The following is an 18,067-nucleotide window of genomic DNA, read 5'->3' on the forward strand; positions in this document are numbered from 1 at the left end:
CCACCAAGCCCCTTATGGACGGCTCAATGACCTCCTCGGCACCAGTGACCCGAACATTGTTTGCACCAACATTCTGGCCACTCCCAGCACCAACATTGGACGACCCAGTGTCGTCTCCATGGACTTGCTCTTGCTGCTCGTCCACATAAGTTTCATTAACCTCAGTAGGAAGAGTTGGACCCACTGGAAGTCCGGTTACATTGCCCACCTGCTCCACCTGAGCGGGTAGCATTGTGGTTGGAATGGTTCCAGCTGGTGACACTCCGGTCTGTTCAGCACCATCCTGCCCCACTGCTCCAGACGCTCCAGTTGCCTCCTTTCCTTTCCGAGATTTATACTTCCTTGTACCCTTAGGAGTTACCAACACAAACAAAAGGTTACTCCACAACTGAACACACAAACCTCAATCAGTCCTAAGTTAATCAGTACAAAAGATTACTTAGAACCCAACTATCTCACCATGAGTCCAAACGGCCAAGTGTGTGGTGAACCAATAACCCAACAAATCCTAGAATCAAGAATGCTCTGATACCAACTTGTAAGACCCGATCCTGGATTCCTCAATCCAACCAGACCGCAGCCTCACTAAACAATGCAACCAGTTTCATTTACATATTCAAGTTCCAGTGTTAAATAATTCTAAGTCTTTTTCAGAGTTTTGAGGTTCAAACATTCTACTAAGGCAAATAGATATTTCATAGATAATAACCAAGGTTCATACATCATTCATCATCCTAATAAATAGATCACACACTAGAATCGCATAAGTTCACAAGTTGCACAATAGGCTACAATAATTATACAATTTTCCGAATCAACCCAATCACCACACATCTTCCCATGGCCGCGGTCCTCATGGTGCTTTTCCCTTACCACGGTCCATTTCTGGTCCTGGATCCAACACAGACAAACACACAATCACAAGGTTAGATTACAAAACAAGAATCAGTTCACATTGCATGGTCGGATCCAATCTAGACAAGAACAATCATCAAAAATGTCAAATCTGACCCCTTTAAAAAGAGATCCAAATACCAAATAAAATTCATGATAATTCATGACAATTCATAAGAAAAATATAACCATAATCAGATTCAAAAGAACCGACTCAGATCATAGAGATCTCGACCATGATCAGCCCACACAAGGACAAGGGACTTTCATGGGAATTTGATCAGGCCAAGGCCTTAAGATCAATAGATCCTTCCCTGTAACATCATAAAACAATCCCTATACAATATACATGAAGAAAACAGAGTAGAAGAAGTCAGAGTAAGGAGTGACCAATCGATCCAAACCGGCCAGACTCACACGGTTATCACCCGCGGCCTTGTCCGGTTACTCTTGGCCACACCTCTCACCTTAGGAGTTCGGTCTCCAGGGGCGACTTCCTTCTCTTTCTCCTTTGCCTTCTCATTGTCTTTCTGTCTCAAATCCATCCTCTTGATCACACGCCAAACACACCAGGAACACTCAAGAACAATCTCTTGGATCAAATCGGCCAATCCAAGGTTTGTGTCTCTCTTTCTCTCCTGAGTTTTCTCTGTGTTTCTCTCTGTGTTCAGATGAATAAAATCGACCAGAATGGCAGAAAAGAGAGAGGGAGACCTAGTTAAACTGTCTCCAACCGCCTGGGGTGGCAGTTACCAAGAATCAGATTCCCTTCTTCCCAAAACCGCCCCATAACCGTCCCATAACCGCCCCTTGGCGGTTTCTCCCCTTTTCTTCCTTTGAAAAATCGATCCCTGAGCCTCAGCTCACACTCTGGGAACTTGTCCACTCCCTGTCCCAAGTCTAAGACCAATTCGGTCGAACCGTCCCGTACCCGGACCATCGGCTCGCCCAGTAACCGTCCCAGACTCGTCCACACTGATCCGAACCAAAATGCACCGTTCACCGGATTGAGCTGGTCTCTAGCTGTTCCCAGCTGAGTGAGCTAGTCTACCAGCTCCCGTGAGCTGAATAGATCTTAGTGAACTGAATACCAGCTGAACCGAGCTGATTGAACTCAAACCAACACTCGTCCAGCTGCCTAAACACTCACTTAACTCCTTTAACCTTGTTTCCATCCTATCCTGGTTAAGTCTCAGCTGACTGATGCCCTTAACCTTCATTTAGGGCCATGATACGCTTGTCTCAAGGTCCAACGACCTGACTGGTGCGTCTCCCCGCACCATGACCCGTCCAGCCCATCCTATCTAGGATCGGGGACATGACACTCCTGCTTCTCTCGCTCCCGCTGCTGCACCCGCTCCTGCTCCTCCGAATCCTCCGGGAGTGATGAGTGTTGCGGAGTTGATTCGACAGCCCGGTCGTGACCATCTTCCCTATCTCACTCCGTATCCACATGGACGGGGTCAAACATGGTAATTAAACATATTTTTTTTTCAATAAAATTTGATTCATTATTAACCGTTTGTTCTTTTTATTAGGTTCAACCGATCCGAGAACGGGATCATCGCATGGATCAACCGTATGATGTACTCGGCCCTCGACAAGGGACATCCGACTTTCACTGACTTCCCTACAGACAAGCAGCATCTGTGGTTTCGTCAGTTTGCGGTAAGTATTCTAATTTTTTACTTATATTTTTAATCTTTAATATAAATTTTCTACTAATTGTGTTTTTTTTCAGCAAGAATTCAACTGAAATTTCGATGAGACGCTCTTTATCTATCACCACTTCGTCCATAAAGTTATGGACAACTATGAGAAGCAGATCTACGAGTGGAAGAAGAAGTGGGAAATCAACAAGGTTTGTTTTTAATTTATTAAACTATTTTTTAATTTATTAAAATATTTTTTTTTTTTTTATTAAAAGGTCCCAAAGTCGATAAACAACACGGTCTGGACGGAGTTGTGTGCGCATTGGGATAAGGAAGAGACGAAAGAAACTTCTTCCACCAACTCCATCAACCGCAGGAGCGACCGTAAAGGGAAGGGCGTCTTCAAGCATAACTTGGGTGCTCAATCTATTGCCTCTCTCGGAGATCGCATGGTAAGTTCAGTCGCTTTTTCTTCAATTATTTAAGTTTTGAAATTTTATTTTTTGTGCATTTCTTCTAATTTCTAATGTTTCTTTAATTTATGTTTTTTTTCAAGGCGGAAGAAAATGATGGCGAGCCGGTTGATGATCTCGCCCTAATGAAGAAGGCGTATACCAACAAGAAGACCGGCCAGATTGATGACGGTCTTGTGAGGGAAGTGGTCACCCTGGTCCAAACTCAGGTGCAAGACGAAGTGTCTCAGCTTCAAACCGAGGATGACGCTTCGACGGCTTCGACCAACTTGTCCCGGTCTCGAATCAACGAAATCATTGAATCCGTAAGTTTTTTTTTTTAAAGTTTTTTATTTCTTGATTTAAATTTGGCTATTTTCTATTTCAGTCGGTACCAAAGAAGAAGGGACGTTTGGTCGGTTTGGGTCGTCGCACCCGGTCGGTTCCTCCTTCTTCTGCACCACCGCCCTTTGTTGATCCAGAAGTACTTACGGCTAAGTTGAATGACAAAGATGATCGCATATCTTTGTTGGAGACCCTGATGGCGGTTCAACAGGCGGGCTATGAGGCACAGAGGAGGTTGAACCAGCAAATGATGGAGATGATGCAGAGGATGTACCCGAACGAGGTGTTCCCGGACGTGCCAGACCCATAGTTTTTTTTTTTTCAAAAACTCGGAATGTTTTATTTTTATTTGTACAACTTTGAATATTAACTAATATGATTTCAATTTTAATTTTAATTTTATATTTTCGAATTTAAATTTCAAAAATTTTATTTTTTTTAAAAAAAAATATTTTTTTTTAAATTCCGAGGACATGTTCCTCGGAATATACCGAAGGACTCATTCCTCGGAATATACCGAGGGACTTTTTCCTCAGAATTTTCCGAGGGTTCAAATTCCGAGGAAATGAACCCTCGGAATATACCGAGGGACATGTTCCTCGGAATATACCGAGGGACGTGTTCCTCGGAATTTTCCGAGGGTTCACTTCCTCGGAAATTCCCGATGAAAATTCCGAGGAACATTTCGTCGGAACCTCCGAGGTAAATTCCGAGGAAGTTCTCCTTCGGTATATTCCGAGGAGCTTTCCGACGAACTGGTGGTCCTCGGAGTTTCCTCGGAAATTTGTTTCCTCAGAATTCCGTCGGAAAATTCCGAGGGATTTCCGAGGAAAAAAGAATTTCCGAGGACTTGTTTCGTCGGTATGTCGTCGGAATAACGTTATTCCGACGACATACCGACGATTTTTTCCCTCAGTATGTCGCTGTTTTCTTGTAGTGTACCAAACAGAACCGTAAGCTTTCAAAGTGTTTTTAAAAGAGTATTTTTTGGAAGCGTATTAGAAGTGAGATTCCGAGAGATTCCATAAATCTTCCAATTCTGAAACGGAAAACATATATCCAACGAAGCTTTCGTGCTACCTTTTTTTTTTTTTGGTTTTGTTTTGTTTCTGTAACTCCCTTTTTGAGATAATAATCCTTTTATACCATTGTAAGATAGTAATCCTTTTTAACCATTACAATGATTACCAAAACCGATAAAAATATTAAGAATATACCCAAAATTCTTTGTAGTGTATAAATCAATAAGATATATACAAACTCTTTCGTGTTTCGAAAAAAAAGGTGTTTCAAAAAGAAGAATAAAACTACAAACCCTTTTCGGTTTCTCCTAATTATGTCCCGGTGTTCGGTAAAATAAACAGGAATTAATTGTGAAAGTACCAGGATTGAACCCGAAAACTCTCGTAAAGGGAATCCTCGTGTGCAGCCACTATGCCAAGGGTGTATTACTTGCCATTACCAAGTGTTATAATTAAATCAATATAAACAACATATTTATATTTAATTAAGAACAGAAAAAGTTTTTGTTTCCAAAGGGAATGGAAGGCGGGTTTAATGTGCGATACGAGTTGTGTAAGAGTAGAGGGATAGCCGCTAGGCTACGGCGGATATTCGTTTTGTAAAGAAATGTGAACTTATTTATTCACAAAGATAAATATATCTTATCTAGGATACCATTTGTGATATTCAGGATGGGTTTCCAAAAATCGAATATGAAAATGAGATTACCAAGATACAAGAACACTAAGCTAGGGTGTTATATCTCGAAATGAGTAAGCTTTTAAAAGCAATATAAGCAATTCTCTTGCTGATTGATACAAAAATTAAAAAATGTTTTGATTCCATTAAGGAAAAAGTGACCATAAAACATGATGTGGGTTTCATAATACATATATATTAGTCTTAAAACATAAGATGGAAGTTGATAACATCAAATTAATCATCCATCCAACTTTCCCTAAGTTTTGGCCAATCAATGTGCTCTGCTGTTAGTTTTTCCAACTCAGCAACGAAGTCAAAGTTTTCAGCCTTGATAATGACATCAAGCAAATCAATTTGCGAAGAAATAGATTTTACTTTGTTCGAAGCCTCATTCCATCCGGATTCATGTTGCGTTTGTTCCTTAACCAAGCGGAGAATCGACATATAATGCTCCTTGGTTTCTTTTTTCTCTTTGTTAACCTTAAATTTTATATTATAAACGTTGGAAAGAACTTTAGAATTTCTAGATGCGTTTTCGGAATAGTTAGTAGAATATAAGTGTGTTTCTTTCTAGCAAAGAAGTTCTGCATATTTAGGAAATTTCAAATTGTGATTTGGAATAGCATTCGAAGAAGCAGAAGATGCAAATGTATTAGCAGTTTGCTTGTTTTAGCTAGCTGAATCAGTAATAACCTGCAGGATATATGAAATATTTATGACCTTGTGCAAAGTTATATGAAAGACTATGAGCAAGAGTTTACTTGATCAATAATCATAATTCCACTACTAAGTAAATAATCAAAATACATTTTTGCTATTATATAGTTTTGAAGCTCTCCGCTCTCTGCTACATCCTCACTTTGTAATGACGATATTTTTAGAGCAATCTCATTTGAAAAACTATTGGATTGGTGTTCTAATTTTAAAATACCTAACACTATATAATATATTTGATTTTATTATTTTTAGGATATTTCATGAGAATTTAGACGGGTTGCTCTTATAGTTTTACATATTCGTTAATTACGATTAATAAAATAAAATTGTATTCCTTTCTGTCCTACTAAACAAAAAACTAGACCACAGACAAAAAAACACAAAAGTGTATTCACTTTTTATTGCACCAATCAAAAACTTTCATAAACTAGCAGAAAAAAAAAAGAATAAGAAGCAAATACTCAGCAGTTAGAAACTATACAAAAACATAAGAAAATATAAAAGTATTATAACACAAGGTCATTGTTCCCATGGGTCGTTGAATCAGTTCAGGCAATGCTGAGGGAACCATCTTGCCACATGCAGAACCGTCAACATTCTCACATACCGCAGTGGAAGGACCAGCCTCGACTCCCTTATGCTCTAGGTTAATGTCAATTAGCTCAACCTTCTTGCACGGAAAGCTCTTGCTACATTGTAGATTCACCGCCACTTTGTTCGTCGATGTTCCATATATGTTCTTTAATTTAAGGTCTTGGATTTGAACGTGTGCAGTCTCCCTGAAAAAATTAATGAAAACACAACTTTTTTTTTCCTTTTGTTGTAATAATTAAGTGAAAAGAATTATATAAGTTTGTATCTTGCGTAGAGAGTTCACCTTCTTTTCACAAGTTGGGTGAGGACAATACTTCTGGTCCATGTTGATAGGGTTTCCAACGTTAATCATTTGAATATTCTCGTACACAAAGTTAGAAACCAAAATCTTCGAAGCTGAGGATTCCCAAGTCTTGATCCCAATACCATCGCTAGTGCCATTAAAGACTATGTCTCTTACGATTAAGCCATTAACGTTCTTCTCTTCTTTGTTCTTCCCTAAGCTTCCGACACTGATCCCATGTCCGGGACCACAATTGACATTAGAGATATCCATGTTGGTGGTTCCGGAAAGGATGGCTATACAGTCGTCTCCTGTACCAATGTGTGTCTTGGAGATGTTAATGTTGCTACAGAACCCGAACTTTAGCCAATCGGTGTTTGGGCTGTCGCCGGGAGCTGTTATAGTGACGTCAGTGACGTTGAAGTGATGTACAGAGAAGAAGTTGAAGTGTCACATTTTGCTGTTGAGTGACGTTATCCCATTGATTCTTGAGTTGTTTACGAATGCAAATCCCATGGTCTGCGGGAATAATCAAGTTTAGTAACTAGTAAGACACTAGATGACTAGAATATAAGATATAGACATATTATTATGTGGATATTGCCTCCTTCAAGGCTATATATACTCGTTTTAGTGAAGTTTTGTATCTAGATAATTAAATCTATAAATTTTCGTTGTAAAAAAAAAAAAAAAAATCTATAAATTTTCAGGGTAATAGAAAATAATTAAATTGCATAATTTTCATTGTAAAATCATATAATAAAGCATGTAAAAGGATTAAGAAGTGGTATACCTAGCTAGCTTAGGACAACTGGGGTTTTTGTGGCAGTCATTTAGTGGCCAAGACACTTGCCCTTGGCCGTCGTGTGTATCGGCACCGGAGATAATAAGATTGCTAATGTACCTGGAGTGGATCCATGTGTCTTTCTTAATGGCCCAAGGGTTTGAAGGAGCCAATAAAGTTCCATCGATGACGAATTCAATCTGATTTGCGCATGGCCCTACGAACTCTACACCACCGAGATAAGACGTGTTGGATCCATTAATAGCCATTAGGCTTTAATGAAATGTGTGAAAAACAAATGATTTGGGCCTGTGTATTTAACAGCCCAAAAAATCATTATTTATGATGTAAAGGGACATGTCCCACATCGCTTAGAGGAAGAAAAGTTGAGCAATATATATATGTTCATTTACCATGAAAGCTTAAACAGCTTGGAGAGAGAGGAGAGCTCCCACGCGCGCGCCGCCGCCGTCCGGCCGGCTCGGGCGTGGGCTTGGGTCTTGGTGGAGGGCCTCCGGCCAATAAGACTATTCTTTTTGGGCCAAGTTAAGCTCAACGTTTTGCCATTTATTTTGAGAAAAAACAGCATGCAATTTTATTTAAAACGACAAGTAGTTTATCCTCTCGAAAGTTTTAAACGAGATAAGAGAGAGTCTTGAGGAAGAAGTTTCGGAACTCAACTTCCCTCGATCTCCGCGAGATTCTCGTCCACGTGCAGCAGCTGTTGCGGAGAGTGGGTCTTCTCCGTCTCTTTAAATTTCGCTTCTCCTCTTCCTTCATTGAAAAAAAAAAAAAAAACGTTTTATCACATCAAACCAACAGCGAAAATCCCTTAGCGTAAGTCTTAAATACGAGAATGTTTCGTAGAGTTTATAGTTTGATAGGGCGGTCACGAGTGAGGCGTGATTCGTCTGCCATGGTTGTATCCTGGGACTCTATATTCGTACAGTTCCGTCTCACTAACGGAGCGAATATTTTGAGTTAAGGAAAGAGATCATATCTCGACTCCATGTCTCTTCGCGAATACGATTTCTTATCGTTCTTGTATTCGTTTTTACATTCGTTTATTTCCTTAACATCGCTTTTATTTTATCGTTTATGTCAATCCGGTTTTCCGGCTTCAACAATCTTAACTCAAAATCGCTTTATGTCTAAAGCTCAAATCGGGTTGAAAACGGGTTTTGGAACCGTGTTTGAGATTTGCTTTCTAGCACTTCCGCGAAACGTTTATTCTTATTTCATAACGGGGTTTGCGATTTGCTTTCTAGCACTTCCGCGAAACGTTTGTTCTTATTTCGTAACGTGTTTGCGATTTGCTTTTTAGCACTTCCGCGAAACGTTTATTGTGTATTTCATTACGCTTTGCGGATTGCTTTGTAGCATGTTTTGCAAAACGTTTTTGATAATGGTTTCTAAGTGAGTTTGTGAAACATTCTAAGTCTATAAAAATGGTTTCTGCGAACGCTTCTAAGCGAGCTTGCAAAACGTTTTCTCAAGACTAATATCGATATAATTTGGTTCAAACACCAAAAATGAACATCGATTTTAGACTATTATTTTCCTTAAAATAATATATTATTTGTTGAATGGAGTACTAATCCGTTTTTTCATGTTTTCTCTACAGAAAAATGACAAACGATAACAACACCCCCATTGACACCACGAATGTCATTCAGACTCCACTCAACGCTGCAGCAACTGATGCAACTGGCGTGACAACCGCTGCAGCAACAACGAGCACTATCCTCCCTGCCGGAAATGCTGCTGATGAAACCACTCGCCGTAGCCTATTCGGTGCTGGTCTTTATCAGACGGGTTCAGTATCAGCAACTGCAAGTGGTCCGGTGGCAGTTCAAACTCCTCCGGCTGTACCTAGCTTGTTCACTCAAGGGCTGATGTCAGACAAGTTTGATGGCAAAGGCTTCAAAACGTGGCAGAAGAAGATGATGTTCTTCCTGACAACGATGAAACTGGACAAGTTCATCCAGGAGGACAAGCCCCTGATTCCGTACGGGATTGATGATGTTCACAGTCTTGCAACTGTTGACATATGGGTGCATTCCGACTTCATCTGCAAAGGTTACATTTTGGGTCGTCTCATTGACCCATTGTACCGTGTCTACTGTGAGATCCCCACGGCGAAAGAGCTATGGAGATCACTGGACAAGAAGTACAGAGGTGAGGACGCTGGCTGCCAGAAGTATGTGGTCTCAAAGTTCCACGACTTCAAAATGGTGGATTCAAAACCCATCATGGATCAGGTGGAAGCGCTTCAGCTCATTTGCCATGAAATCGCTGCTGAAGGAATGTCCATCTGCGAGACATTCACAACTCTCAGCTTCATTGAAAAGCTTCCTCCAAGCTATGCGGATTTCAAGAACTACTTGAAGCACAAGAAGAAGAAGATGGGGCTCGAGGAGCTCATCATGAGGCTTCAGATGGAATCCAGAAACCGAATTGCTGACAAGGTCACTGCTAAGGAGCACAATGTCAACATGGCTGAGCACAAAGGCAAAGGAAAGGCACACACCCATTCTCCTGCCAAGCTTTCCAAAACTGTTGCAGCCCTGAAGGCTTCTGCAAAAAACTTCAAGAACAAAGGCATTGAAATCAATGCGAATGCGAATGCGAATGTGGAGAAGTTCAGGGGGAAATGTCATTACTGCCACAAAGTGGGGCACAAGACTGTTGAGTGTCGCAAAAAGATCAAGGATGAGAAGGCTCAGGCAAATCTCACAGAGGAGGATCTCGTTGCTGTGGTGACTGAAGCCAACATGGTTGAAAGCAACAACCCCAAGGGATGGTGGTATGACACTGGTGCAACCACCCACATTTGCACCGATAGGGCGATGTTCAGCACCTATCAGAAAAGCATGACTGAGGAGAAGCTCAAGATGGGAAACACTGCAGTCTCCAAGATTGAAGGACGCGGCAATGTGATTTTGAAGATGACATCTGGACATGAGGTCACTCTGACGAATGTGAAGCATGTGCCTGACATGAGGAAGAACCTGGTCTCGGGAACCTTGCTCAGCAAGAATGGATTCGCCACAAATTTTGAGGCGGACAAGCTCGTGATTAGGAAAAATGGGATGTATTTGGGAAGAGGGTATGTTAAGGGTGGACTTGTCAAGTTGAATGTAATGACAGTCCCTCCGAAAGTTGTAGCTTCAAAAGTTTCAATGAATAAGAAAGAGCCAGTTGCTTATTTGGTTGAGTCTTTTAATATATGGCATGAAAGATTAGGCCATGTAAACTACAAATCTATACAAAGATTAATGAATTTAAATCTAATTCCTAAATGCAAAACAAGTAAACAAAAATGTGAAGTATGCGTACAGGCTAAGCTCACGAAAACGCCATCACCTCGTGTTGAAAGAACTAATAAACCTCTAGATTTAATTCACACAGATTTATGTGATTTAAAATACTTACAAACTAGAGGTGGTAAAAAGTACTTTGTGACCTTCATAGATGACTGCACAAAATATTGTTATGTATATTTATTACATAGCAAAGACGAAACCTTAGAAAAATTTAAAGAATTTAAACTCGAGGTCGAAAATCAGCTTAAAACAACTATTAAAGTAGTTAGAAGCGACAGAGGAGGCGAGTATGATGGTCCATTCAATGCATTCTGTAAAGAACATGGAATAATCCATCAAACTACAGCTCCTTACTCACCAGAATCTAATGGAGTTGCTGAACGCAAAAATCGAACTCTAAAAGAGATGATGAATGCAATGTTGCAGGAATCTGGGTTACCCCAGAACATGTGGGGGGAAGCATTGCTTACCACTAATTATATCCTCAACAAAATTCCACACAAAGTAACTGGCAAAACTCCATATGAATTATGGAAAGGTAATTTACCTTCGTATAAATACCTCAAAGTGTGGGGGTGCCTGGCAAAAGTTGCAGTACCGCCACCAAAGAAGGTCACTATTGGACCTAAAACAGTGGATTGCATCTTCATCGGATATGCACATAACAGTAATGCTTATCGATTTCTGGTACATAAATCTGAAATATCAGACATTCATGAAAATACAGTCATGGAATCAAGAAATGCATCTTTCTTCGAAAATATTTTTCCATATAAGGAAAAACAAGGTTCAAAACGAACTCGAGAAGAAAGAGACAATGACAAAAACTCAGAAACTGAGACAAACGTCGAGATTTCTATAAATGATATTTCAGAAAATGAAGAAAAAGATGAACCTCGAAGGAGCAAAAGAGCTCGAAAAGAAAAATCTTTTGGAGAAGATTTCCTAATGGCATTTTTAGTAGAAAATGTTCCAAAAACTTTGGCAGAAGCCATGGCTTCACCAGAAGCTCCATTCTGGAACGAAGCGGTCAGGAGTGAATTTGATTCGATCATGCAAAATTATACTTATTACATAACGGATTTACCACCTGGCTGCAAAGCATTAGGGAATAAATGGATAATGACACGAAAACCTGGTGGAAAATACAAGTCTAGGCTTGTAGTTCAAGGATTCCGACAAAAGGAAGGCCTTGACTATTTTGATACATATTCTCCAGTGACGAGAATAACATCAATAAGACTGATGATAGCAATCGCAGCCTTAAGAGACCTAGAAATCCATCAAATGGATGTAAAAACTGCTTTTCTAAATGGTGATTTAGAAGAGGAAATTTACATGAAACAACCTGAAGGTTTTGTCATTCCCGGACAGGAAGACAAAGTATGTCGACTTGTAAAGTCACTTTATGGGCTTAAACAAGCTCCTAAACAATGGCACGAAAAATTTGACAATACAATGATGTCAAATGGTTTCAAAATAAATGAATGTGACAAATGCATATACTACAAAACTACCAAAAATGCGTATGTTTTGCTATGTCTATATGTAGATGATATGCTCATTATTGGAAGCAATAAAGACATTATCAATCAAACAAAGAACATGCTCAAAGGGACATTTGAGATGAAAGACTTGGGATTAGTAGATGTAATTCTCGGGGTTAAAGTCACAAGAAATTCAAACGGAGTTATCTTAACCCAATCTCATTATGCTGAAACAATATTAGAGAGATTTAAAAATTACTCTAAGAGTACGGCAAAAACTCCGTTAGATCCCCAAATGCACTTGACAAAGAATTCAGGTGAAGCGGTTTCACAAAACGAGTATGCACGTGTGATTGGAAGTCTCATGTACTTGACCAATTGTACTAGACCAGATCTAGCGCATGCAGTAAACGTACTTAGTCGATATACAAGTAATCCAGGTCATACACATTGGAAAGCTATAACGAGGGTACTCAATTACTTGCGCTACACCAAAGATTTTGGGCTTCACTATGGTAAAGAACCAGCAGTTTTAGAAGGATAGAGTGATGCTAACTGGATATCAGATTCCAAAAACTCAAAATCCACGAGTGGATATGTCTTTACACTAGGAGGAGCAGCAATATCATGGAAATCTACCAAACAAACAGTGTTAGCCAGATCTACCATGGAATCTGAGTTCATAGCCTTAGACAAAGCAGCAGAAGAAGCTGAATGGCTTAGAAATTTTTCGGAAGATATTCCTATGTGGGAGAAACCTGTGCCAGCCATACGCATACATTGTGATAGTCAATCAACAATAGCTCGTGCTCAGAATAATCTCTACAATGGTAAATCTCGTCACATCAGAAGACGACATAAAACCATTAGACAACTTATCTCAACTGGTGTAATCACAATAGACTACATCAAATCGGCTGACAACCTAGCGGATCCATTTACTAAAGGTTTGCCAGCCATACGCATACGTTGTGATAGTCAATCAGCAATAGCTTGGGCTCAGAATAATCTCTACAATGGTAAATCTCGTCACATCAGAAGACGACATAAAACCATTAGACAACTTATCTCAACTGGTGTAATCACAATAGACTACATCAAATCGACTGACAACCTAGCGGATCCATTTACTAAAGGTTTGCCACGAGATGTTGTTGCTAAATCATCAAAAGGAATGGGTTTAAAGCCTATAACGAATGAGGATGCTTGATTGCAACCCTACCTATCATGACTGGAGATCCCAAGACGTAGGTACAAAGGAAAAACAAAATCAAGCAGAATCTAACCAAAGCACTTGAGACAAAGTAGTCTCTTCCCAGCTCCTAAGATGAGAAAAGTGCTAACAAATGTGTAAAGGATAAGCATAAGCTTTTAATGATTCCATAGCTTCTAAGCGGAGTATTACTCAATACTTTTCATGGTCAATCACCTAATGAGTGTGAAATGGAGCCGTTTCTAGGAGAATGAATGCAAGGCTATATTCTCTAAGTTCACTCATGAAAACCAGGAATAGTTCAGGGCCACAATGAACACAATAGAGAACTAAGTTCTACGAGAAAATGAAGCTGCGTTATGCATGTTGTCTCGGTCTACATAAAACACCGGTTGGTTCAAGACATCATGTTCACCTTCTGGTAAAGTAAACCCGACAGATATTAACTATGAGTGGTTCAAGGCTTAAAAACGCCACCAACTCAAACACAGTGAATTTTTCGCAAACACTCTCGATAAGTCTGTCTAGTCTAGTAAGGATTAGAATAAGTATAGGTTTTTAGAGTCTATCGAGTCTGCATTTAGTCTGCATATGTTTAGAAGAGTCATTTCTATTCATGTGGGGGATTGTTGGATCCATTAATAGCCATTAGGCTTTAATGAAATGTGTGAAAAGCAAATGACTTGGGCCTGTGTATTTAACAGCCAAAAGAATCATTATTTATGATGTAAAGGGACTTGTCCCACATCGCTTAGAGGAAGAGAAGTTGAGCAATATATATATGTTCACTTACCATGAAAGCTTAAACAGTTTGGAGAGAGAGGAGAGCTCCCACGCGCGCGCCGCCGCCGCCGTCCGGCCGGCTCGGCTCGGCTCGGCTCTACGTGGGCGTGGGCGTGGGCTTGGGCTTGGGTCTTGGTGGAGGGCCTCCGGCCCAATAAGACTATTCTTTTTGGACCAAGTTAAGCTCAACGTTTTGCCATTTATTTTGAGAAAAAACAGCATGCAATTTTATTTAAAACGACAAGTAGTTTGTCTAAAAAATAAAAACGTCATGCATTTTATCCTCTCGAAAGTTTTAAACGAGATAAGAGAGAGTCTTGAGGAAGAAGTTTCGGAACTCAACTTCCCTCGATCTCCGCGAGATTCTCGCCCACGTGCAGCAGCTGTTGCGGAAAGTGGGTCTTCTCCGTCTCTTTAAATTTCGCCTCTCCTCTTCCTTCATTGAAAAAAAAAAACGTTTTTTCACATCAAACCAACAGCGAAAATCCCTTAGCGTAAGTCTTAAATACGAGAGTGTTTCGTAGAGTTTATAGTTCGATAGGGCGATCACGAGTGAGGCGTGATTCGTTTGCCATGGTTGTATCCTGGGACTCTATATTCGTACAGTCCCGTCTCACTAACGGAGCGAATATTTTGAGTTAAGGAAAGAGATCATATCTCGACTCCATGTCTCTTCGCGAATACGATTTCTTATCGTTCTTGTATTCGTTTTTACATTCGTTTATTTCCTTAACATCGCTTTTATTTTATCGTTTATGTCAGTCCGGTTTTCCGGCTTCAACAAGACGTTCCTTTCGGTACATAAATTTTACTATTACCACCTTTCCTTGTGCATGCGCTTTTCCATATGTTTGTGAACGCCGAATTTTGGAAAAATTAAACAAAATAAAATCGATAAAACGTTTATTTTTGTGTGTTTCTATATATATATATATTGGTTATGTACATACCTTGGCGAATTGGCGTTATCAGTTTTTTCTGCCAGCTTTGGCACCATAGCGTTGGACGTTAAAAACCTTTGGCCTATTGGTCGGACGACTTGCAACGGCAGCGACGAACAGGAGAGACAAACACAAAGCCTTAAACGCAGAAGCAATGCAAGTCTTCTTATTTTGTTTAGGGTATATTCAAATAAGAATTTTGTGTTATTAATAAATTTATTTAAGACACAATGAGAAGTGTTTATCTACTGTATTTGCTTATATAGACTTAATTAATAACTTAATGAGAAGTGTTTATCTAATGTATTATCTAGTGTATCTTCAATGATCGGAGTATATGGTTAATTCCGGATACTCAAAGGTTCTCTCCTTCTGTTAGGAGTATACTGCAATTAAAACCTAAGCTTGATGATTTCATGCGGTGTCGGGTTAGGAATAGGAACAAAGCTCTGTTTTGGTTTGAGTATTATTGGACAGACTTGGGTCCTCTTCATGTAATGTTTGGAGATGCTGGTACTCGAGATCTTAGGATACCTTTTGCGTCGACTGTGGCAGAGGCGACATCACAAGGTTACTGGTCTATTCCTCCGGCAAGATCAGACGAAATGGAAACGCTCCACATTGTTTTATCCACTATGAACCCTCCCTCTCCACCGATGGATGATGATGAGTTTTTATGGCGTGGTCAATCAGACAACTTTGTTCCCAAATTCTCTCCAAAGGTGACTTGGAATATGGTGAGAGAGCATGCTCCGGTGGTGCCTTGGTGTAGTTTGGTCTGGTTTAAACAGCATATACCGCGATGCTCGTTTGTACTTTGGATGGCAGTCCTCGCTAGGCTACCAACCCGAGACAGATTATCATCGTGGGGAATGGCGGTGCCTAGAACCTGTGTATTTTGTCCTGCTGGGGATGAAACACATGATCATCTTTTTTTCCAATGTGCTTATTCTGCTCGCGTCTGGGATTTCTTCTCCAGGAGATACAATGTATCTTCAATGGCGGATTTCTCCTCCTCAGTGGCCTTTTGTCATCGGCTACATGATGATCACTCACCAGATGTGGCGACTGTTTTCAAGATTCTGTTGCATGTCTTTGTCTACACACCGTGGAAGGAAAGAAACACTATATTGTGGGAGTTATCTTAAGTTAGATAAACATAAAGTTTGTTAACGATATATTGTGTAAATCTCCTGAGATGTAGGAGATAGGATACGCTTCACGTATGTATAAATATGAGTTGCCTGTGAGCTTAAGAAACAAGCAAGTTTGATAACCAATTCTACATGGTATCAGAGCCTATTTACATTACTTTTCAAATCTAAAAGCATACGTGTTGTGCTTAATCTGCGACAAGAGACTCTTGTTCTCGTTGCAATCTAATGGAGAAAGATTCTTCATCTCTATTTACTGGTGGCGAGAAGAAAGAGGTTGCTTCTCCTTCACCATACGTGCTGTACAGCTCCGATAATCCAGGAGCCGTTATTACTTCAGTTAAGCTTAATGGTGAAAACTATAATGAATGGTCCGTTGAGATGTTGAATGCTCTGCAAGCAAAACGAAAGACAGGCTTCATCAATGGAACCATCACGAAACCAGCAAGCGGAGATGACAACTTTGAGAATTGGATGACGGTCAACTCCATGATCATCGGGTGGTTGCGAGCTTCTATTGAACCGAAGATAAGATCCACTGTTACGTTTGTCTCTGAAGCTTCTCAAATGTGGCTAGATCTGAAACAGAGATTCTCTGTTAAGAATAAGGTCCGGTTGCATCAGATCAAGGCTCAGATGGCCTCGTGTAGGCAAGATGAGCAGCCCGTCCTTGATTACTTTGGACGACTGAGTACTCTCTGGGAAGAATATGCAATCTACAGACCAATTCCCTCTTTTTCGTGTGGAGCGGCTTCAGATATATCAAAGGAGAGAGAAGAAGACAAAGTTCATGAGTTTTTGCTTGGTCTTGATGACTCACGCTTTGGAGGGTTGTGTACTACTCTGATTGGTCTTGATCCGTTACCAACTCTTGGAGAAGTCTACTCCCGGGTTGTACGAGAAGAACAACGACTTGGTTCTGCTCGGACTCGTGAACAGCAACAGGATGCTGTTGGTTTTGTTGCGCGAACAACTGATGCTGCTAGATCAGATACTATTCTGCGACCACGTGATCGATCTGTGATTTGCTCTCACTGTGGACGGAGCGGACACGGGAAGAAGGATTGCTGGCAACTAGTAGGCTATCCAGAATGGTGGACTGAACGTAACAAAACAAGTTCTCGAGGAAAAGGACGTGGTGCTGGGTCGTTCGGAAAAAGTCGTGGGTCTGCTGTTGCTGCGCATGCTACTACTTCAAATCCATCTGCCTCTACCTCATTACCAGACTTCTCAGCAGAACAATTGCAGACTCTCGCTCAACTTATCCACGACAAGTCTACCAACAAGGATAAGCTCTCTGGTAAGCCGGCTCATGGGAATGTGATACTCGACACAGGAGCGTCACATCACATGACCGGAGTTCTTTCCTTGTTAACAGATATTGTTGATATCCCACCTTGTGCTGTTGGGTTTGCTGATGGAAGCAAAACTTTTGCTTTAAGCAAAGGACTTTTTAGACTCACAGACACTGTCTCTTTGACTAAAGTGCTCTATGTGCCATCTCTTAGTTGCACGTTGATTTCTGTTGCAAAGATTCTGAAGCAAACAAATTGTTTTGCAACTTTTACTGATACTATCTGCTTACTGCAGGACCGTTTTACGAAGACTTTGATTGGAGCCGGTGAAGAGCGTGATGGGGTATACTTCTTTACGGATGTTGTGACAGAGAAGGTTCATCGAGTTGAAGCTGCAACAAGTCATGCTCTATGGCATCAACGTCTCGGACATCCAAGTTTTT

General features: G+C 40.5%; 2 protein-coding genes and 1 pseudogene across 2 annotated transcripts; 2 read left to right on the forward strand and 1 right to left on the reverse strand.

The window, feature by feature from the left end:
• Nucleotides 1-6,307: 6,307 nt before the first annotated feature.
• On the reverse strand, nucleotides 6,308-15,669 carry LOC111209532 (annotated as a pseudogene).
• On the forward strand, nucleotides 9,726-10,142 carry LOC125592985 (the record flags this gene model as incomplete). Its single annotated transcript, XM_048768775.1, has 1 exon — nucleotides 9,726-10,142. A coding segment is annotated over exon 1 (411 nt), but the record flags the coding sequence as incomplete, so codon positions are not given.
• A 3-nt stretch (nucleotides 15,670-15,672) lies between the features above and the next one.
• LOC111209533 lies at nucleotides 15,673-16,323 on the forward strand. Its single transcript, XM_022709486.1, has one exon. It carries the CDS (start codon nucleotides 15,673-15,675, stop codon nucleotides 16,321-16,323), a length of 651 nt encoding a protein of 216 aa, XP_022565207.1.
• The last annotated feature ends 1,744 nt before the right edge of the window (nucleotides 16,324-18,067 follow it).

Source organism: Brassica napus, chromosome C9 (assembly GCF_020379485.1).
Source record: "Brassica napus cultivar Da-Ae chromosome C9, Da-Ae, whole genome shotgun sequence".
Classification (NCBI taxonomy): domain Eukaryota; kingdom Viridiplantae; phylum Streptophyta; class Magnoliopsida; order Brassicales; family Brassicaceae; genus Brassica; species Brassica napus.

What these genes read in the sequence shown, in the direction of transcription:
- LOC111209533 (XM_022709486.1), top strand. Translation starts at nt 15,673, where the DNA reads ATGTTTGGAGATGCTGGTACTCGAGATCTTAGGATACCTTTTGCGTCG.